Below are 23992 nucleotides of genomic sequence, written 5' to 3'. Positions count from 1 at the left end.
TCTCTCTCAAATAAATACATGAAATCTTTTAGAAAAAAATAAAATATTTTTTTGTCTTGAAAAAGAAAATTTTTTAGACATAGCTTTTTGGTTTTTTGAATAGCTCAAATTAACTTGGTGGCTGTGCATGGGTGTTATAAACTTGAGAAAATACAGTATTTAAGGAGATTCTGCTTTAGGGTTTCCATGTTGATCCATTTCTCTAGTGATACAAACTGATTTTTACACACATATTTCTCTTTATCCTTTTTGAAACAAGTACGTGATTGCACAGTCTTAAGTAGGAGTAAAGAGTAATTTTGAATATTGGAATAAAGTAGAGTGAACTAGTCTCCAAGGGAGTAGATCAGTAACCTCGGCAAGTATGTATGCCTGTTCAGTCCAATGGCAGACCATGACGTGTTAGCTCTGGAAAGTATCTTTGAGATCATGAGCCTTTTACACTCAGTTTTCGGATTTAATGCACATTCATGAGATTGTGGTCAGAGGGAGACTATGACAAACCCAAAGAGGTTAATTCTTTTTTTTTTTCTAAAGATTTTATTTATTTATTCGACAGAGATAGAGACAGCCAGCGAGAGAGGGAACACAAGCAGGGGGAGTAGGAGAGGAAGAAGCAGGCTCATAGCGGAAGAGCCTGATGTAGGGCTCGATCCCACAATGCCGGGATCACGCCCTGAGCCGAAGGCAGACGCTTAACTGCTGTGCCACCCAGGCGCCCCTAAAGAGGTTAATTCTTGATAGTCAGTACACCGTTCCTTCAGTACATTGTTACTGAGACCCTCGTGTCCTGTCAAGGATCCAGGGGTCTCCTGACTCACAGGCTGGTGTTTATTTGCACCACATCATAGGTCATGGACTTCTCTTCTTTAGAAAGCTACTATGACAGTGTATGGCCTGAGAAGTAGAATTGGAGGAAAGTTTCTTTTTTTTTAGTTCAACTGGAGGTCTTTCCCATGGTAGCCTATGTACTTCTAAGTCAGTCTGATGTATTTCCAACTCAGAGATTGCACCCTTCAATTCAGCAAATTGCCCGTTAGTGAAGCGTGAGGAGGGCTGTTGGCCATTCTTTCTTACTTGGCATCTGATCACCCTTGAGCCCCTCTCTGTTCCCTTCACATCTCTTCATCCAGAGTCAGCATAGTGTCCCCAACCCCATCCTTCATGGAGAAAGAATTGTACAACAGTATTACTGCAGGAGTTAAGTTCAGTTTCAAGTCCGCCTTGGCCTAAGCTTAATTTATCTTCTCTCTGCAACCCTTGCCTACTGCTCTTCCTTTGTGCCATGTTCTGGTGCATGTAGTCATATATCCCCAGATTCCCAATTCAGAAACCTAGGAGTTACCTCAGATCCATAATGATTACTTGTGATCATACTAATTTGACTGTACAGTGTATGCTCTAGTAGGCCAGCATTTCTGCACAGATAACAGCTGTCCGGCTGCCCATTTGAAAAGAGATACATCTCTTTTCCTGGGCAGTGACAAACAGAACAGTTGAGGAGCACTGAGAACCAAATAAAGAATCAACACACATTCAGGGGCCTTGAAGTTACCCCTGTTAAGTTATGTGAATCCATTTAAATATTCTGTAAGGAAATTCACTTGAACTTAGATTACCCTATAAAGACATTTAGTCTAAGGCTCACTTGATAGCGGTGGGCTTAGGTTGATCTAGGTCAGATCATTTTTATGTGTATTTTTGTTGTTTTCAGCTCACTGGTCTGGGACAGGAATCATGGCCATTCAACAAAATAAAAAGATTTCTAAATAGGAAATAAAGCCCAGGGATTCATGAGGAGGAGATACTCTTCTTAACTAATTAAGCCATGAGTGCCAGGGATTTTTTTTTCTAGTACATCCTTCCCCCCAAATTAAGCCCTTTCTGCAATTTTTTTTTTCTAATTTTGTGTGGTTGTGTAGAACAAGGTGAGTCAAAACAGGACATCTTCCTTCTCCCTACTTAGTGACCTTAGTGTTTTTACTTTGGATAAAGTTGTCTGCAAAGATGAGTCACTTCTGCTTTGGTTTAATGCAGATCATTGGCTTTCCCTAAATAATGGATCACAGTCCTTCCAAGTCACTCCTTCTCAGAGAAGTCGCTGAAAGACTTCCTAAGCAAGGAAGATTCTTGCTCATTGGTCTCCTCTGTCCGTTTGTCGTGCTGTTCACATCTACCAGGGACATATATTGTTTGTTTGATTTCCTTCTTGTTGGCCATTTATGACTCCTCTCGTCCTCTTGAGAAGTTTAAGGTCCAGAGCCCTAGCGTTAGACATTTCTCTGTCCTCCTCTTGATTTGGCTGAGTTGAGAGCTGCCATTGAATACATAGAATTCACTCCATTTTAGTGATTCTCATTATTTTAACTTAGGCCATCTGAATGCTTGGTAAAAATTGTTCATTAGATTATTTTACGTATTGGAGCAACTACATTGATGTTGAAGGGTTCAGTGTTTCTCTCTAGAATGTAACAAACTTCTTTCTTTAGTGTCTACTGAAGGTTCATGGCTCAAACTCAGCCTGCAGGATAAATATGAGTACTACTACAACATCGATTCAAAAGAGAGTTCCTGGGTCACACCTGAACCATACTTGCCTAAAGAATCGTGGCTCATGGCAAAAGAAATTGAGGTAGGAGGTTCGTGTTTAATGAATCTGTGCTATGAAAAAATAAGTGTGATTCTTTTCTATTTTTGAATCATGAAAGTGACGAGAGGAAATAACTGACTTATCAAAGCCTGGACACAGAGTAAAGTCTTCATGAATGCTGTTGGACACAGCTGCATGGCTGCTAACTTTTACAATGATTTCCATATTGGTATACGACCATCAGACAGAGCAAGGGGAAGAAAGCTTTTGTAGTTTGTTTGGAATGGTACATTATCCTAAAAAATCAATCTTCAGGTTTGCCTTGACACAAAACTCAATTAGTAATAATTTCTTGATGGTCAGTATTTAGATAAGTCTTATTTTTTTCCCCCTCACAACCTGTCACAGAGATATGTATGTCCTTTAAAAAAGTCAGTAATGCTTTCTGTGGGGGAAATACTCTCGAAAAGATCTTCACAAGATTGCTTTGGACTTGAGACCAAAGTTGAACCCCACAAGATGTGAAAATTGCTGTTTGATCCATGCACTGTAGTATGTTTAAAGAGAAAATACTAATAATAGTTTAGTTCCATTTTGGAACAAAAAAAAAGAAAAGAAAAAACACACAAACATAAGTCTTATAAAATTGTTAGAAGTCACCAGCATCAAAGATACTGCAGGATAGCAACTTTGTGGAGTGAATCACCAGTATGATATTTGCTAAAACTCAGACAAATCTGTGGCCTGGGGCTGACAGTGCCACCAGAAATCCCGAATGACAAGAAGACAGTGAAGAAGATAGTTAATTCACTCACTTCAAATACTCAACATTGCCACAGTTTACAAGAAAATAAAATGGTGGCAGTGCATTGTCAGTGCTACTTTGTAGAAAAATGAAACTGTGGACAATAGGTAAAAACCAGATGCTATAGTTGAAAAGAGGTATCGCACTGTGAAGAGCAGCATCAAAGGGTTAACATTCGAAGCCAACAATTGCTCCAGTGGGGTCCAAAGATGCCTTAGGAGTAACTTTGTGAAACTGAGCATCTTTCTGTTAGGATTCTTAAAAAGTGGAAGGTCTACACTGTTTAAAAAAAAAAAAAATTCTTCCAGACAATCTAAAAGTACTGATTTCATGACAATAAATATGTCTTCTTTTAAAGGCTTTTAAACATTTTCTGTGATGTCAGTTTTACTTTTTTAAATTAAGCACCATTGATTCCAGTCACACTGGATGAGAGGCATCGGCCACAGAAGCAAGTCCAGTCTTGGCTCACATCTCTCGAAGAACATAAAAAGCAAACCCAGTTCGTAATCCGCATAAAGACTTTTCACAGTCCCCCTTCTCCTTTTTCCTCATTCATTCTCATTCAGACAGGGTTTCCCCTGTCTGGCCATGGTCGCCTGTCTCTCCTCTCCCACCCCCTTTCCTTCTGCCCCAAGTCTTTTATTTTCCCCTAAGTTTATTTTGAGCGGCTCCGGGCTCATTGCAGAGGTCTGCTTACGCTGGCCTGGACAAGAAAGGGGGCAGAGGAGCCAGAAGGCTTCATGGCCACTGCAGTCTTTTCCTTGGCAGCCTGGGGAGGGAGGAGGTGACGCATTTACACTGTGATCATCCTTGTCCCGTTTACACTCCGGGAGCTCAGGCCTCACACCTGGTCCTTGCCAGCATCTCCGCCTCCAGATCCTGAGATCGCTCAACCAAATTCTCAGAGCACCTCAGCACCAAGTTCAGAGGATTCCAAAAGCATGTCGCTAGAAGGAAGCTCAGCCAGTTCATCCCTTGGCTCTGGTCAAATCTGTTTTTAAACCAGGCCACAAAGAGTTATGCATATCATTTTCTCAGAGATATAATCTCCAGAAGCTATTCTCTATGCTCCTTTCACCTGATGTGTGAAGTGTAACCATAAGAAATATCTCTTGCCAGGACATTGTTGAGAAAGTCACAACAGATTATGTTCGCGAGAAGATGTGGTCTGCGTCTGATGATTTGCTCCTTCGCCTTCAAGCCACAAGTGCAGGATCCCTTCTTAGGAAAGAGTACGAAGCTAGGAAATCATATTTGTATGAACAAGAAAAGCCTGTGGTCAAAATACAGGTATGTGAACCACCTACCACTAGTTACGGCAAACTGTCCTGTCCCCTGAAGACGTTCCATCTGGTAGTGTGACAGTCAACTACCAGCATTCTAACTAACAAATCTGACTGCAGATTTTTCCCTTAATCATTGCCCCCAAATCTGCTTTATTAAGGCTCAGAGATGAGAAGGACGTTGAATGATCTTTCACCTTTGGAGACCATCAAGGGCCACTGCAGACTGGCAAAGGTCTGCCTGCCACCAACCTAGTTGGAGCCAGAGGGACTTCTCAGATCAGAGTTGAAATCCTGTTTCTCTAAAAAGCTGGATCTCCTTGTGTCATCTACTTTTAACCAGGTGCTTTATGAATTGGTTTTTCAGTGGCCAGTGGATATTGAGTGACACCTGTTTCTATGTTCTTCTAGACTGAAAGAGTAGAAGAGCTAATGAAATGGATTTAGCCTCTCCAAGAATATCTTCTCCCTTACATACTCTTCATTTAGGCCTGCAGGAGAAGTCCTCCTTTCCTGACTGGTTGGTTTTGAGTTGTTCTTAAGCTTGCATGACTACTCTGAACTTTCTGGTTGCCAGGAGAGGAACTGGCCAAATTTAGATGTTTCTCCTCTGTATTTCGCTACCACGCTCTACCAACCACCATGCTGGCTTCCAAAGGGCTGTGTGTCTTTCTCGTGTGTGCATCCAAAGTGATACTGTTATTGATGGACAGCATTTGATGGGCTTTTGCATTGGCCAATAACTGAGAAATTTCCCCAAATGGAAGCTTTTAAGTTGAAGATCCCTCTTTTGTGATCATTGGTGTACTTATCTGCTTTCTTCACCTAACTTTAATATCATCCAGGGCAGAAAATAAGTTTTTAAAATTTTTATATTCTTGGGTCTTGTGTATGATAGGTGCTCAAATATTTGAATTTGCTCAGAGCTTAAGATGTCTAATTTTAACCTGATTAATTTTTAGAAGAAAGTTCTCCCATAAGCCTGACGAAGAATTTTTCTTAGCTGAACCCGTAAGTTTTCCACTTTATTTCTTCTTTAAACAAATGGTAGGCAAAACACACAGGAAGTGGAAAAAAAAAAAAAAGGCCTGAAGATAGAATCCTCTACACTGATGCTAAAGCTCTAATTTTACACAGAATTTAAGACACAATTTGGACCAACGCTACGCTGTCCAGTCTCAGCGCATGGTGCAGTGTTGTATCTGGAGGCCATTCTGTGGAGCATACTGGTATAAAATCCGTCTGATACTGGGACCCAGGGCCGAAGTCATGAGAGGGCTTGGCAGAACGGCAGAAGCAATGATCTGGAGCCTTTTTTCCTCCATCTCAGCAGAATCAGTAATATTGGAGAAGAAGCCATAGAACTGTGAAGTCGCCCATACTTCCTTTTTTTTTTTTCCTACTCTTCTGGGGGTTTTCTAATGAGGGCAGGAGGTATAAAGGCAAGCTATAGACTGGAGATGAAAACGTATTCAGCATAAACTTGCTGACCCACAAAACCAGAAGACCATGACCCAAAGGGTATTATGCTACTCTCATTTTTTTGTCATTGTGGCCGATTCACCTTGAATTAGGGGATGATCTGAAATGTGAGGACTTCCCCTCCATAAAAGAGCTCAACCTTCCTAGCTGACTGAATCAGTCCCAGACACAGTAGTCTTAACAAATTTAGAGAGAAGGCTCCCAGGCTGAGACCAGCCACACCCCAGCTCCACCATGCTTGGGTCTCCTCCCAAAGAACTGAATAGTGGTACAGAGAATTTATGGCGTCATTACCCAGTCCTCTGTCTCGAGTACTTATAGAATATATCAGAAGGTACCCAAGGTGACTCATGAGAAATTCACTGTCATTCATATGATTTTTCCCCTGTAAGGTAAGGTGTCCTATCTCTCTCCCTGCAGAGAGACAAAGAATCTCTTGAGAGCAGTGAGAGAGAAAAAGCCATACTATTTTTGAGCAGTGAGAAGGCCCTGGTAACATTGCCTACATTTACAAACGAGTGAGCCAGGAAATGATCTCAAACAAAAAGGAGTATTTTATTTCAAAAAAAAAAAAAAAGGAAAATGAATATAAGTTATAAATATAAATTAAGTCAACCAACATTTAAGAACACTCTTACTCCAAGAGACGGAAGAATTTTTATGCTGAAGCTCTTTCATGCTTTCAAGGAATTGAATAAGACATGGACTTAGTGAAACAAGACAAAACATCAAAAGAAAACTGATATCGAAAGAGAGGAAAAGAAATAGTGACATTGTAGAATGTAAATGAACTCACGACTGCAGAATGACAACAAATATAAAGAATAACTGCAGCATGTGGACAGCTTGAAAAAACTCTCACAAAAAGTTGTGGAAAAAAATAGATCGTTTGAAATGCACATTCTCATCTGAAAATGGTAATACTCATTTTGTGGCTGGGTTGTGAGAATGAGGTGGGATAATTCACATAACAGACTTGGCACAGTGTGTGGCCCTTGGGTGCTCAGTAGTGTCAGAAATGAAGAGATCTTGGCTCCAAGGACAGGGCCAACATTGAGATTGCTGCTATGATACAGGAAGGGATCAGCAAAACTGAATGGGAAGAAATAGATAGCTGTGGTATTTTTTTTTTCCTTGAACTGAGGAAAGCTGGAATGCCACTTCTTAGGAAAAGCCATAATAGTGACAAACACCCAAACTTAGCCCTGGGAATTAGGAAATTACTGAACTTCAGAGAGCGCCACAAACATCCTGGCAAAGAAAGAGAAGCCAGGTTCTCTGAAGCAACTTTCAGATTGCCCAGAGCAGCAAGAGAGTGGGGAGGAAGGGGGTGACCTGATGGGACAGTCCTTCATCATTTTGTGTTAATGTAAGTGACTACTCTGGAAGATCAGTGGATCCTTGGTGAAGAGATCACACAAGAATTTGTGCTTCAGGAGTTGGAGTTGGCAATTTGAATATTACTGTGCTGGGTGCCCAATTACCAAACAAGGCAACCAATTTAGCAAGCCAGATTTTCTAGAGATTCGACAATTATAAAATCTGTAAAACAGAGCAGTAACCTCTGAGGTCTAGATATTTTGAAAGAGTATGTTGTTAAATATGCATTACACAGAAAATATGTTTATGGTAAGAAAAAGAAAAGTAACAAAAAGATGGCTGTTAAAAATTTTCCCACAAGTTCTTACACCAGTCAGAGAAGGAGGTTGACACTTCTGTAAACACATTCTGTCTCTAATTGTCTGCAAAGAGCTGCTTGTGAATGGCTTTATGGTTTAGAATTTTGTCTCCTTTTGCATTTTCATCAATAATTCCTTTCTCCCAACTTTATAACCATAATCGTTTTTAATAAACAGCATCTAATTAGAAAAGCCCGCAATCTCATGGCATACCACAGGAGTTCTATTAGCACTGAATAAGAAAAGCCAGTTGTGGTGGAACCAAAGCTCACAAACTGAAAAAAGAATGTGTATTTTGACAAATAAGAGGCAAATAGTATTCTGCTTCTGTAGACCAAAAATTCTATACCCAGCAAAGTTGCCTTGGTTTGGGAAAGTAACAATAAAAATATTTGTAAGTGTAGAATGATTCCAGAAAAATCTATGTAATCAATAAACAGATGAAATACAAAATGAAATCTCCAGGAAAATCCTCTTGTTGAGCATTGAATCCTTAGTACATTAAAAAATTGTACAGAATGGACAAATGGGTTCATTCTACCACTGCAAGAATGCATCAGTATTACATCAGCCTTCACTGTGACAGATTTTCCAGAAGATTTGTGAATCTGAGCTAATGAGATTCAGAGTGTTTCTGGAGTTTAGATAATTCCAGAAAAGCAGAAGGAAGAACTTGAACTAATCCTAATACTTTATTTGTTTTCAGTTTAGATTAAAAATAGGATATGTCTTATATATTTTTTCACATTTCTGTGCTTTAAAAGTGTTACCCACTAAAACATAGGAAGCACCAATGAGACCCATCCCAATGAATGTGTTACTAGTTAACTTGCCATGGAATCCAGTAACCCACAGTTAGGGTCCCCTTCCCCTAATCGCTATAGCCTTCAGGCCACTTTTGCAAGCGATTGTTGATGACATCAGAGATCAGCTTTTCCCATCACCTCGGAGATGCCACACCGACAGATCCCACGGTGGCATTTACTAAATGGGCCATCAATTAAAAATCCTTTATCTTTGCTTAGATCTTTATTACTTGAAATGTGGAGCATTTGCTAGCACCGTCATTACCTGGAAGCCCCACCCAGACCCACAAAATTCAAATCTGCATTTTAAAAAGACCATCTGATGATCTTGTGTACATATTACAGTTTGAGAAGGACTGTGAAGCTCACTCCAGTCTTAAATCCTCAATAATTTACCTTCCTGTATAATTCTTTATCATCATAATAGCTTAAAGGACAAAAACACATGCTCATTTCAATAGTTGGTGCAAAGGTAGCTGGTAAAGTTCCAGACCCATTCCTGAATTTTCTGTAATAATTACATTGAGGTTTTAGTTTATTCGAGAAGATTGGCATCTCTACAATAATGAATTTTTCCAGTTCAGTAATCAGTATATATCTTTCCCACCATATAGCATTAAATTTATTCCCGTTTCTTAAGTTTACTCCATTAGTTATTTTTTTGCGATCATAAATGTCATCTTTTTTTATTGTGTTGTTTTTCACATGCAGAAAATTTGTGTGTGTGTGTGTTTGTATTTTTTATAACTAATTACAAGTTATAAGAACTCAGTTTTAATAGTTTTTCAGGTGGCCCTCATGAATCATAACTACTTTTTACATTTCTGATTTTTTTTAATCTTGTAATCTGTCAAGGAATAAATTCATATGGCCTTAATAGTATAGGAAACTCTAAAACATTGGGTACTTAAAAACTACTTGGGCTCAACTCCCACTTCTGGGAATACAGAATACAGCTACTTTTCCCTATTCTTTCCTCTAAGCACAGCTAAAAGCCCCAGACATTATTTGTAAACAAACATAACACTGTGAAAAGAATGAGAGAGGAAAGGCAGACTGGCTTGGGAACCTTGAGTCCCAAGGAAGGTCATGGAGGTGCGTTCTGTGGTTTTCTTTTAGCTTCATATATCTCAGACTTGTTGCTGCAGAGACTGGCAACATGGCAATGCCAGTGAGTGCAGGCAGAAACTCCAACAAAAGCCTGTTGTCTGTAGCCAAAGGACCGGGAAAGGTGCAGCCCAGAAAGACAAACCTTTTAGACAATAATCATCTACTCTAGCCAAACAGCACAGAAAAAAAAAAAAAAAAAAAAAACCACAGAACTGTGACCCCACACCAATCATGCCACAGAGTCGAGAGCTCGGCCTTCCACCCTGGTAGTCTCTAACAAGGTAACCAGGTACCCACAGAGCATGAACTTCCGTGCTCACAAACAGTAAAGTGGCAACCCTCCCTTTCCTTGCTGGGTGATGTCAAAGAAGGCATGATGGAGAGTCAGGACTTTGATCACAACCCAGTAGTAATGAGGCCACCTTTTGTAAAGCCTTCTGCTCTCAGTGGAGGCCACATGAGGAGCAGTAACACAACACCACTGCCCTCCTGGGCAGAGTGGAGTTGGCACAACCATGAGGGGGTATTTAGAGCTCCCAGCTGCCACACAGCCGTAATAAGCAGCCCCCACCTCAGATGTCAATAGAGGCTAGGTAGAGAACCTGAACTTCCACCCCTGGTTCCCAGTAATGAGGCAGCACACCACCCCTTTCCCTTCCCAGAACAATATCAGGGAAAACCACCTAGTATAGGTTAAATAAGATCCAGTGTCTTGTTAGTCATCACATAATATCCAATTTGTCCACATTTCCATCAATAACAAACATTTCAAGAACCAAGCAAACTGTAAATTTTAAAAGACAATTAATAGATGCCAATACAGGGGCGCCTGGTTGGCTCAGTCAGTTAACATCTGATTTCTGTTGGGGTCATGATCTCAGGGTCCTAGGATGGAGCCCCACGTTGGGCTCTCTGCTCAGCAGGGAGTCTGCTTTTCCCTCTCACTCTCCCTCTGTGTTCTACCTCTCTCTGTCTTGCAAATAAATAAAATCTTAAAAAAAAAAAAAAAGATGCCAATACAGATGACAGAGATGTTATAATTACCTGACAAAGATTTTAAAGCTGCCGTGTTACAGTAAGCAATTATGAACACACTTGAAACAAAGGAAAAAATAGGAAGTCTCAGCAAAGAAATAGGAGATGGGAAAAAAAAATTAGAGCTAAGACATAGAACAACATATAAAAAAACTTGGTGGACTCAATAGCAAAATGGAGGGAGCACCGGACCAAATTAGTGAACTGGAGAATAAAATGATAGAAATTGCTAGATCTGAACAACAGAGAGAAAAGTTTGAAAAAACAATGAACAGAGCCTCAAGGCATCTGTGGGACCATAACAAAAGATTTAACGTTTGTGTCATCAGAGTTTCAGAGGAGAAGAGAAAGGGGGAAGTACTGAAAAAGCCTGAAGTAAAAACTGTCTGAAAAGTTCCTGTGTGTGGTCAAAGACCCAGAACCACAAATTCAAGAAGCTGAGTAAATCCCAAAGAGGATAAATTCAAAGAAATGTACCCAAAGACGCATCACAAACTTCTGAAAAAAAATTTTTTTAAACCTTTAAAGCAATGAAATAGAGATGACAACTTAGCTATGGGGGGAAAACAGTTCTCATGACAGAAGATTTTTTCATAAGGATTTATGGAAATGAGGACAAATGGCACAACATGGAAAGTAAAGAACCGTCCAACGTAGTATTCGTTATCCACCGAAAATAATCCTTAGGAATGAAGGGAAAATGAAGGCATCCTCAGATGAAGAGGAAAATTAATAGAACTTATCACTAGCATACCCTGCCTTAAAGAATAACAAAGAAAGTTCTCTAAACAGAAAAGAAAATGATAAAAGAATTTTGGAAAATCGGGAAGGAAAAAAGAACAATGAAAGTAAAATTGTGAGTAAACACATTTTCCTTCTACTCTTGAATTTCTTTAATTATGTTTGACAGTTGAAGTAAAAAATGTAACACTGTCTTATGTGGTTCTAAATATGTATATAGACAAAATAAAGTATCATAAATGGGGTAGGGTAAAAGTATGTGTAGGAAGGTAAAGTTTCTACACTTTGCTAAAGATCAAAGTATAAATAAAAATGAAGCAGCAGTGTTTATCAGTCAGTTTGGACATCGTCAATCTTTTTAATTTTCGTCAGTTCACTGAGACCCTGGGAAAACAAATGTCTATCATACACTCTTTGGAGGGCAATTTGACAGTAGCTATCCATTTTAAATATCAACTGTTTAGCTAGTAATCCCCAGTCTCTTAGCCTATCTTGATGGAAGAATCCATACAAAATACCTAATACTGTGCGTACAGGTTGTTTACAATAATAGGTTGTATATGCATACCCCTAGGTTTGCCCATTTCAGACAATACATAACGAAAAATTAATAGTTTTTTTGTAGAGTAGGTCAACGTAGGGGTAGGTACATAGGCACATTTTGCTCTACACCCTTTCTCTATTATATGCTAATACATCATCTTGCATTGAGTACAGATTCTTTGCTTGGAGATATATATTATTATTTTATGTTTTTCTTTTTTGTTAACAAGTCATATCCTAGTGTGTGTGGCAAACTACAATGTCCTTGTTTGCCTTGGATCTTGGAGACCCTCTCGTTCCTCAAGGTATAGAACATACGTAGACATGACCCTGTTTCATTCTCCGTAACTGCCAGGTAGCATCCCTCCCTGAGAGTGCGGTTGCAGTCGATCTGTTTCCCCCTTTGTAAACGTTCTGCTCTATGCACATGTGTAGTACTACAAGCAATGCCGCAGCGAAAACCTTTCTATATAGTTCTTCTCTACTGGTGCTTTTCTTGGGCTCAATACGAAGAAAATTAGAAATACTAGGAGAAAGGCTAAATAATGTTAAATCTGATATTGTTAAATGCCCTCAAAAAGGCTGTATTCCTTTGTACTTTACCTGAACCCCCCCCCCATCTCTGCTTTTTTATTCACTGCTTGACAAGTGGATAAGATAACAACTTTCCCAAAGTCATGCTGACCACAGCCTGAGGCTCCCTCAAGCGTAGGGCCATCCCACATTGTTTGTAGATGTTCTGACATTTTTGTAGATGTTGGTTCTGGGGTCCCCTCTGTAAGTCCAATTCCAGCTATCCTCTCTCTTCCAGGACCCCTCAGCGTTGTTGATCCATATGCTTTCTTTTCTAACACTATAGTGAATTGCTTTAAAAGCCTGTTTGTAAGATGTTACCATTAGGGGAAGCTGGGTGAGGGTTACATGGAGCGCTAGTATTTTTGGAGTTGCCTGTAAGTTTCTAATTATTTCAAAAAGGAAAGTATTTTTTTCAATACTTTGTCATTTCTAGGGATTTGAATTGAGAGAAGTCTGGAACAAGTGCTCAGTTGATTTTTTTTTTTTTTTACCATAGTAACTGTTTTGTTTTTAATCATTATAAGACATATTTTTAAGTGGTAATAAAATTCCACATGCCTTGTTTTTAAAAGAATGAATGAGGTAGATTGACATATGTAAACATGAAATTTGTAAAAATAATTTTTTTTGTATTTGTCTTTTTTAACAAGAAACTTGTATTTCATTTCCAACATGAAAACAAAACCAGAGAATTGAAATGAGTTACAAAGTTATGTTTCAATAAAAAGATTCTCAAAAATGAATTGGAATAAACTTTAATTAGTTTTGTATTTAATCATTCTAAAGATACCAGTTTGTGTCTAGTTTTTGTAAATGTCGCCTATAAAAGTCCTCTTTAATGGTGATAACCTAGTAAAGCTTTGTTGATGAAGCATCACTAATCATCATGTAGAAATAGATAAGATAATAAATGATCAATCACAGCACTCCTTTGTTCAGGAATCCAGAGTTACAAATTCGTCAAGCCTTTATCTTCCTGGGTCTGGGCCACCGTGGGTCCCTTGCTGGAGTAAAGATACTTACTAGTCATGATTCCGAAGCATCTTCCATTGTTACCACATGATAGCAGTACTCAGTTAATCTCTTTGTATGTTTCAGGGAAATTCCATTTTATTATTACTTCTTGTCACCCAGAGCCTCAGTAAAATTAAGCTTTCAAATGGGAAACTGGGCTTCTACCTGGTACATGTGCTGTCCCAAGTTTGGGACAAGCTGTGAGCTGGTTCAGTATAATGTCCACCTCCCAGTGACGGTGTCTACATGAGATTTGGAAGGGAGGGCCCCTGACAGTGTCCCAACGCAGTGTCTCCTGAGATGTACTCTGTTCTTGCGTTTTCTGAAATTAAGTGGGAAACTGTTGCACATAAGTAATTCTGTTACTTGTTCTTCCCCACAGGCTTTTTGGAAGGGACATAAACAACGGAAAGCATATTCGCGCAGGCGGCAAATGTTGATTGATAATATTGATTCTATTGTGAAGGTAAACATCCCTTCCTACCTTATCAAGTGCTTGACTTAAACCTTTCTCTTCATTTTAGTTTTGCTCCTGGAAGACAAATTATAGAAAGAGTACATAGGAGTCTCGAAGTCGGAGTTAATTCCCAGGTTTGAGTCCCACATCCATTACTCACTTAGCTGATCATCTTCGAGTCTCTTAATAAAACACTCTACGTGGCTCAGGTCCTTTACGTGGTTTTGAGAATCAAATGTGCAAGTATTTCATAACCTGTAAATGCTCTTTCTCTAGGAAGTCCAAATTGAATTTTTAAGCTCTGGGGGAAAACTGTGTTATTTCACATGCCTCTTACCATATTCGCTAATAATATTTACAAAGCTTAACAGTACAAAACCCAACTTGTAGACAAATGCAAAACCAGTGACAAGAAGAGGCAGAACTAAGTTAGGACCTGTATGTGAGGGGCGAGCAGGTCTAACCCAGCTCTCAACCCAGGCTGATGGCTCTGAGTTTAGAAAAAGAAAAGGCACTGGGGTGCCACTGCCCAGTGCTGAAAACCAGAGGACTGCCCAGAGGTGGACTTGCAGACGATGGGGAAATCCAGATTAGAGTTGGAATAGCAGGGCTGGAGAGAGATTGGAATCAAATGAGATTAATTCAAAAGACCTTTTAAACTGTGAAGGCAGAGAATGACATCATCTAGATCCATCGTGTTCCTTCGTAATGTGCTGTGCTTTCCATGGAACACACGCCGTTGTCTCGGAAAACTGTAGGTCCCGGCTGGTCCCTCATGAGAACTCTGGACGTGTTTTCCTGTAAAGACCTAAAGGATCCTGGATGCCTTTAAGGGATGGTGGAAGAAACTCTGGACTTGGTTTTTGATTCCCTGAGTAATAGTAGCAATAGCTACTCTCAGCAAAATGCCTTGCCCTCTTGGTTTTTATTTACTGAGATTAAAGCAAAATGGTACAAAGCTACATTACCTTCCCCACCATAAGGTATAAAATGCTTTGAACCCCTAGGAAAAAAGCAATGAAAGAAGTAGGAGATGAAGATGAGGCTTAGGATGTTAATTATTTGGTGGGCTGCTCACTCTTACTTTTTTATCAAATTATCAATATGATCTTTAGAAAGACTGCATGAAAAGATATTAAAGGTTGTTTAGTAATTGCCTGATTTCTCTATTTAACTCTCTTTTAGATTCAGTCCTGGTTCCGGATGATAGTAGCACGGAGGAATTACCTTGCACGACTGCAGTATTTCAGAGATCATGTAAGAGACATGCAAGGGAATTCTCATCCTGGCTGAGAGTGAACTGAATGAATGCTTTGTTGAATGTTAGCATTGAATGATTTCTATTAAACGGTGGAAATGTTTTTAGAAGAGAACCAAATGGAAGACTGTTAGTATATTGTATATGCTGGCTGCATGTGTTCCTGTCTAGTCTTTATATTAAATAGAATATTTTGTCAGTTCAGGCAGAGAAAATGAAATGTCTTCTTTCATAAATATTTTTCATGCACAATTGCTTCCTTTTGTCCTAAGACACACACCAAAGCTTTTAATTGAGTTAAGTGATGTTTTCATGTCTCCCCAGCTGCCTTTGGCTCAAGTTCTAAAACATCCATGTTACTTAGTTGGATGGACAGTTGCAATCTATACATCAGTAACCTAACATTTTTTTTTTAATCCAGAGCTAAATGGTGGAAATGAACAGTAGGAGGAAACGACAGGTCTTAAGAACTCAGTGCGATAATATTTGGAAGCTTACTTTTTTTTTATTCAGAACTCATGTTCAGAGCAAGACTTCACTAGTTAGGGCTGCATAGGAAATGTGTGAGAAGAAATGGATGTGGACTAGTAATGCCAAAGAGAAAAGATTCCAGATGAGTCTTTTCCAATACTGCTTGTAAAGTTTTTCTAACTGCTAACTGATAAACTTAAATAGAAGCCCACAGGAAGAAGTTTTTTCAGAATCTTTAAAGAATAGATAAGTGAATATAGATTGAATCATCTCAGTTTGGGACTAAAGGTCTTTTCCCTTTTAGATCCCTATATAAACAGTCCCATATAATCTTGTCAATACTTTTAGCTAACTTATCTGACCCTTTGTCTGCAAAGAAAATGCAAAAAATGAACATTGAATACACTCCATCTAAATAGTTCTAAATAGTTTTCATTCTTTAAAAAAAAAAAAAAAAAAAGTTTTATTTTTGGTGTATCCAGAGAGGGAGGGAGGGAGCCACAAGTCCTTGGCTAGGGGAAGACCAAAGACTAGCTTGTCGGAAAAGCCAGTAGAAGCCATGTTTCAAAGACCTGTATTAGAGGCATTTCATCAGTTCGTGAGATGTGAGTCTGAAATAGCGAGCAGCTTGGTTCTTGAAAGATCTCTGAACCATGTGCAGCTACTCAGGCGAGTGGGTCAGGACCCCGTCATGAGACAGATGGGAGGGGGGGAACCCAGTCACAGTATCTTCTTTGGCAACGAATGAGATGTGGCAGTCAGGGGAGAGTGAAGCATACCAAATGGGTGATGTCAGTCAGAAGACAACGTGGCACAGAATATCTGTATTCCAACCAGGCATCAGAGAGGTGGTATATCAGTATGTGGAAAAGGGGTCCCAAATTTATGTGGAAGGCAAAAGAGACTATGGTAAATACACAGATGAAAATAATGTGACAAACAACAACATCATAGCTGATAACATAATTCTGAGTGACCAGAGGTGCCTGGGCGGCTCAACTAGTTGAGCCGTCTGACTTGATTTCAGCTCAGGTCATGATCTCAGTGTGGTGGGATCGAGCCCTGCGTGGGGCTCCGTGCTCAGCAGGGAGTCTGCTTTCAATTTTCCCTCTCTCTGTCTGCCCCTCCCCATCAACTCTCTCTCTCTAAAATAAATAATTAAAATTCCGAGTGACCAGACCAAAGACAAGGCATAGAGTGGATGGTTCTTTAGCTATTGTTTGGTACAGTCGCATTTCCAAATCATGTGTAGTCTTTATAGTTCCTAAGGACAAGAATTAAAATATTCTTTTATATAAAATGAAAAAAAAAATTTAATCTCTACACCCAAGATGGGGCTCAAACTCACAACCCTGAGATCAAGAGTCATATGCTCCACCACCTGAGCCAGCCCGGTGCCCCTAAATAGTGTCCATTCTTAAATACTGTCAGTTCTTAAGTAGTTCTGAGTTCTACAGTTGTGGAAGAGATGAGCCTTGGGAAGATCATGACTGGTCTCATTCTTTTGCAGAAAAATGAAATTGTGAAAATACAGTCTCTGCTGAGAGCAAACAAAGCTAGAGATGACTACAAAACATTGGGTAAGTGGGAGTACAGATCTTCCTCCACTAACAATAGGGTTATGTCCTAATAAACCCATCACAAGTTGACACTATCCTAAGTTGAAAATGCATTTAACACACCTAATCTACGGAACATCATAGCTTAGCGTGGCCTGCCTTAAATGTGCCCAGAGCACTTATGTTAGCCTACAGTTGGACAAATCATCTAACACAAAGCCTATTTTATAGTGAAGAGTTGAATAGCTCGTGTTACCTCTTGAGTATCACACTGCAAGTGAAAAAACAGAGTGGTCCTGAATGCATGGGTTGTTTACCCTCGTGATCACGTGGCTAACGGGGAGCTGTGGCTCACTCCTGCCTCCCAGCATCAGAAGAGAGCATCCTGTGGCATGCGCTAGCCTGGGAAAAGATGCAAATTCAAAATTCAAAGTACTTTTCTATTGAATGTGCATGGCATTTGCACCATCCTGAAGTCAAAACATTGTAAGTCAAGCCATCACTAGCTGGGGATCATCTATATTTTGAAACAAAGTATGGATTCCTGATAAATGAGGCAAAAACAAAAACATCGTAGTCACTTTAGAGGCCGCTCGAGGAACAGAAGTTGTCCGTTGTTTCCAGTAGGTTTTGACCATCTCAGACCGCACGTTCTGAACTGGTACACAAAGGAACATTGACGGCAGAAAGTGGGCCTTCCTGTTATGAGAGGAAGGGATAGGTAGAGTGACATGATTTCTTCAGAAAGAATGGAGTTGGCATAAATGCTGATATTTTTATATTAAATTTGAGCTAGAGTCAGAAATCTAATGCACAACAGTTAGAAAATAACTTATGTTTGGACTGTTTAATTTGTTTTGTTGGCCTACGACTTTTTTCTCCTCGTAAATAAATACACAAACAAGCAAAATAAACAGTGTTCATATAAGAAATATGTCCATATAAGAAATTTTGGAAACATGAGTAGGAAGGAAAAAATATGAATAAGAAGGGAAAAAGCTCATCTCCCAAAGATGGCTATGAACATCTTATAATTTCATTCTAGACTTTCCGTGGTCACTATAGGTTTTTAAATATTTTTTATTATAATACTAATATATGACATTTTTAGAAAATTTTAAAACAGCAGAATAAAATAAAAATCACCCAGAAATAACATTCACATTTTGCACTATTTACAATCCCAACTTTGCATATGTTCTTCTGTTCTTTGCATAGTGAAGATCTTTTTTTATATGCTGAATTTTTAGCATTCTTACTATCACAAGAACATGTGATAGATTAAGAACTTGGTGATAATAGTATTGCACAAACTTTTACAATATTTTGCTCAGGTCATTCCAAATTAGTTTTGAGAGGGTAAAAAAAAAAATCAAGATTTGTGCATCTTAGTCATGAAAATGGCCATTATGCTGTGTGTACCTCTGCCTTGCTTCTTATTTTTATTTTTTGGAGGAAGTAAAAGTTGAGTAATGTAACCAGCACAGTGCCTAGGAAGTAGTTTAGCCAGTACCCTTTATTGCCTGAAGTCCATATGAGTTTTGGGATGAAATATGTGGCTCAAGAAAGGTCTTCCCTGGTACTTGTTAAGGGGACAGCCTCAGGAAGATTTAGAGACCAGGTTCTGCCTCCGGCCTGCAGAATGCATTGGATAACACATCATTCTGCTGGACTCAGAATCCCCTGTGCAAACTAAGTGAGGAAAGGCCAGCCAGGCTTTTCAGGACCACACTTCTCCATTGTTGAATTAATGAGATTCATCTCTCACTTGGTGGATACCTTTAAGTGTTTTACAAGAAGACTAAATAGGGATTTTGTTTTCTGAGCCCTAACATGCTTAAACAGGTTTGCTGCTGCCTTTGCTCATGAAAGACAATTTAAGGATAAATTTTCCAAATGAACACAGGCTGCTTTTCATTTTATCATAGGTAACATGTTTTTGTGGTCAGTTGTGGGGATGCTTTTCACTTTTTTACATTTTTTTAAAAACTTATTTATTTGAGAGAGAAAGTGTGAGAGGAGGAAGGGGCAAAAGAAGAGAGAGAGAGAGAATCTCAAGCAGATGCTGAGCTGAGCATGGAGCCCAATGCAGGGCTCGATCTCATGACCCCAAGATCATGACCTGAGCCAAAGTCAAGAATCGGACACTTAACCAACTGAGCCACCCAGGCACCCCTTTACATTTTTTTTTTTTTATTACAAAGACAGAAGAAATTCTGTTTTAAAAACCCAGGTGATTTTGTGTTAAAGCATAGAAGGTAGATAGAAACTATGTTAGTGAATAAGTTAGATGGAAGCTGCTCTAGGTTTTAGCAGATAGGGTGGTTTTCTGGTAACCAAAATGTAAATTTTCATTTCTTTCTCAATTCAGCATCTTTGTAAGACTAAGGCACTTTTTTTAAGATTTATTTATTTGAGAGAGAGAGAGATAGTGAGAGACAGCATGAGCAGGAGGGAGAGGGAGAAGCAGGCTCCCCCCAGATCAAGGAGCCGACATGGGGCTCGATCCCAGGACCTTGAGATCATGACCTGAGCCGAAGGCAGACAGTTAACCGACTGAGCTACCTAGGTGCCCCGAGACTAAGGCATTTTTAATCTGAAAAAAAAAAAGTCACTTTTATTAGTTTGTCATCATCCATTTTCACCCATTCCTTCTGGAAAGTCATTGAGTACCTTCAGGCTTGGAAGTTGGTGCAACTGTGATATGGCTCCTTCTCAGTGCTGACTCAAGTTAGGTGATTCTCTGAAATTAAAATACCCCAAAGTGATTCCCAGCCTGAATATGTCACAAGCCTACTGTTGACAGAGGAAATTCTAAATTTGGGCCATAATAATTAGTAAAGCTAAAATACTAATTTGTTTCTAACATGCTTATTGGCACCTACAGAGATAAATGGTCCTTGGGAACAGAGAGAGAGAGTTTGAGACCAGAGGAGCTGGCTCGTGTTCTCCCAGTTTAGCTACATACATGAGCGCTAGAGCATTGCTCAGGCTTTTTCTGAAATGGCCATGTCGTTAGCAACGTCATTGTTAGAAATGGTAGAAAATAAAGTCACACGTGCTTCAGTGATCAGGAAAGGAAGGGTCCCAAGGGCCAAAGTAATTTCTCCAATAAAGCCCATCAGAAGTGGCAAGATACTAATATAGATGCCCCTAGATTTGGTTGTTCATGTGGGGTTCATGCTGTTCTTTGTGTTGTTGGTTTAAACCTTTTTATTTCTTGAATGTCAAAACAGCACAGAACCAAGCTGGAAGTAAAAAGAAGATGGGTTAGGGACTCAGTGTAAGGGAGAGGATGGCGATGGAAGTTGCCACAACGGGGCTGAGCTCTTTCAAGTCATCTTCGTGTTGTTGTGTATGACCTTTCATCACTGAAGGTCCAGGTCGTTTATTTTAACAGTTGACCCGTGTTCACAGAAACACTTTAACAAATGTATTTTTTGTGAAGTCAGAGTACCAGGGAATTAAAACATAATGAATGTTCAAAGCACTGAGGGGAAACCGTTTTAGAATTTAGACCCCCCTCTCAACAGCCGAGGCTGGTCTCCCAGACTCTGAGTGCCCTCCCTTGGTCCGTGCTAAAAGGACAGGGACCAAATTTCAATTTCTAAAATCCTTTTATTTGTGCCACGTAGAAGGTGTGTTCCACTTGTCATTCCATTGGCTCCTGTTCGGACTTACAGTTCTGCCCTCATTGACTTTTTCTAATTCACTTTTCACCTAATTCCTGCTCTCTCCCCCATGGTCTTTTGGGCTGAGAGAAGCCGCTTTCCGTTTCCTGTGGCAAGAACAGAAATCTCTTATCTGGCTCAGCCACAAGGCCTCAGAGATAACTTAGTTAACATGCATTCTCACGTTCCTCATCAATAAGGCACAGATAGGTTGAACTATGTTCTCAGTGGGAGAGTCCTTGAAGCAGTGTGGGAGAAGGCTGATAAATGAGAATTAGATAAGGAGAAGACAGACCATACGGCATCAGTGGTGTGCAGTTATTTACATGATCAGTTTCCCTGTCCGGATTTGACATGGGCAGAGTGAGTCACTCCAGTGACCAAGTACTTCCACTGCTGTATTTTTGTAGTAATGCTTTAGTGAAATACCTGATTCCTCTCCTATTGTTGATAATTCCAAACATGCCTAATTAAAGCATGCCTCTTCCTTTACCCACAGTTGGCTCTGAAAACCCACCGTTAACGGTGATCCGAAAATTTGTACACCTATTGGACCAAAGTAACTTGGATTTCCAGGAGGAGCTGGAGGTAGCACGGTTAAGGGAAGAAGTGGTGACCAAGATCAGAGGCAATCAACAGCTCGAGAAAGACCTGAACTTGATGGACATCAAGATTGGGCTCCTGGTGAAGAACAGGATCACGCTGGAGGTCAGTGCCATCCACGGGGCCTTCAGCTCCCAGAAGAGAGAAGGGGCACGTGTATTTGCCCACAACACCTTTGTCTAGCTAAACTCATTAGGAATCCACAACACGTTGTCCAAATTCACTGACCGTTTTTCTCATGGTTCTCAGACCTGCAAAATTTTAGACCCCTGCCCCTTATAACATATTTTGTAAGACCTCTTTACCATTCTGAAATGAAACTTATATGAAACAAAGCCTACTTACATATGTATCTTCGTAATAAGACTAAGGCCTTTCCATGAATATAAAAAAGTAATGGATTAAAAAAGCATAGATTTCAACATGAAAGTACATGGGGCCAGTGCCATTAGAAGATGTGAGCAAGTTGCCTGAGGCTTGGGCCTCTTCCCAGAGTAACCACAGACTGAACAAAGTACGGACAGGGGCAGATGCGACTGATGCCAGTGAGTGGGGGAACTGTCTGATTGCATTTTCCAGAATGGAAAACAACTCTTTGTAAAGTTCAGAGTAATCAAGTTGATCTCCCCCCACAGAATTGCAGTCTTAGAAAAGTCAGTGTATATTAAAATTGGGGAGAAATGTATTTTGCTTTTATCTAAAACAATTAGTTTTTAGGCTCAAATAATCACAGAATTTCGACCTATGTGAATAACCAGCAGGACATTGAAAAATCCAGCCATGCAAAATGTGAGGAATTTACGCTGGACTGTCCTACATACTGCAGGACAACAGAGCATCCCCGCCCCCACCCACTAGAAACCAGTAGTGCCTTCCACTTGTTAGATGTTAAAAAAAAAAGAAAAAAAATCTTTACAGGGCACCTGGTGGCTCAGTCGGTTGGAGGTCTGACTCTTGATTTCAGCTCAGGACATGATCTCAGGGTCGTGACATCAAGCCCTGCATTGGGCTCAGTGCTCAGTCCAGAGTCGGCTTGAGATTCTCCCTCTCCCTCTCTCTCTACCCGTCCCCTCACTCACATTCTCTCTCTCTCTCCCCCTAAATAAATCAATTCAATCTTTTAAAAATAAAAACAAACACCTTTACGCATTTCCAAAACGGCCCCTACGGAGCAGACTGCCCCCAAAACAGCCTTTAAGTAAATAGTGCTATAGTTTTGTACCTCTGTGAAGCCTGTTCACTTTAGAGCTCTCTCAAACCATGTGAAAAGTTTCATTTTTACCCAAGAAAGTTGATTTGTAGAGTAAGATGTCTCTCCATGTCCCTGGCCCAGTGCCACATCAGTTTTCAGAAAACAGATAGGTCGGGAGGGGCATAAGAAGTTGACCTTCTGGAAACTCTGAGAAAGCTACCGTGTGTCAAACATAGAGTGCCAGCTGCCACTGACTTGAGTCTGTGGTTCTGGAAAACTGGGAAGAGCACGGCTCAGGAGGCCAGCAGAGAAGTGGACGTGAATGCCCCACTCTTGTCTCCAGCCCTCAGAGAGAAATAGTGAAATAGTGCACAGAAAATAAGGAAAACAGAGCAATTTATAAGATAGGAAATGATGGTCTTTTCTAACTGTTAAAAGTACAATTTAAACATTCTGTATTAAGTCTGTTTTTATTATTTTATCCAGAAAAATAGTACTTCTCTCCTTTTTAAGAAAAAAAAATGTGTTTGTATTATTTGACAAACATGAGAATTTGTAAAGTTTAATATATTCCAGAAGGTCCTTCAGAAAATGCCTTTTTTGGCCTTCAACTGCTGTTTTACCCTACTCCCATAAAGTTGTAAACAGGAAATGCCTTGCCTTTTAAAATAAAGGCTAGTTAGTTGCAAAACACTGAATAGTAGGCGTAACATGTCGCTTGTTATTCATGTGGAAAATGAAATCACGGCAAATTTTCAGGTCCTTAGGAATGCTTAAGATTTTTTAAAAGTATTCCCAACTGATAACATTGTGAAACAGAGCTAATTTTTCAACTTATTTTTTCAAGTACTAAATATTGATTACTTATTGGAAATCAAGCCAATGATTGTTAAGTATATGGTCTTTAGTCTTATTACTGATAGTAGCCTTTTTCGTTTGATGATAAGAACAGTACAGTTGAAGCTTAATTTATAGCAGTGAAAAAGTGAGAAACAACCCAAACACAAAAACAATGAACAGAGAACAACAGAGTTAGTTTTACATGTAGGTTACATAGCCCCTAAAAATAATGTTTTCAAAGAACATTTAAGGGCGGGGGGGGGGGGGGGGGTTT

The 23992-nt window shown here is 39.7% G+C and overlaps 1 protein-coding gene and 1 pseudogene across 1 annotated transcript in view; both read left to right on the top strand.

Annotated features, from left to right (window-relative positions):
- The window catches only part of IQGAP2 (IQ motif containing GTPase activating protein 2), a 242384-nt gene that overhangs the window by 176273 nt on the left and 42119 nt on the right, over nucleotides 1-23992 (top strand). The window contains exons 16-21 of the mRNA XM_040622170.1: nucleotides 2490-2632; nucleotides 4518-4688; nucleotides 14050-14133; nucleotides 15310-15381; nucleotides 17364-17433; nucleotides 21583-21791. Coding sequence (XP_040478104.1) covers nucleotides 2490-2632; nucleotides 4518-4688; nucleotides 14050-14133; nucleotides 15310-15381; nucleotides 17364-17433; nucleotides 21583-21791 — 749 coding nt within the window. The remainder of the gene's footprint in view (nucleotides 1-2489; nucleotides 2633-4517; nucleotides 4689-14049; nucleotides 14134-15309; nucleotides 15382-17363; nucleotides 17434-21582; nucleotides 21792-23992) is intronic.
- LOC103663556 lies at nucleotides 16413-17354 on the top strand (annotated as a pseudogene).

Source organism: Ursus maritimus, unplaced genomic scaffold, assembly GCF_017311325.1.
Source record: "Ursus maritimus isolate PB19 unplaced genomic scaffold, ASM1731132v1 scaffold_5, whole genome shotgun sequence".
In the NCBI taxonomy this organism is placed as follows: domain Eukaryota; kingdom Metazoa; phylum Chordata; class Mammalia; order Carnivora; family Ursidae; genus Ursus; species Ursus maritimus.
This window is presented reverse-complemented; position numbering and strand designations above follow the sequence as displayed.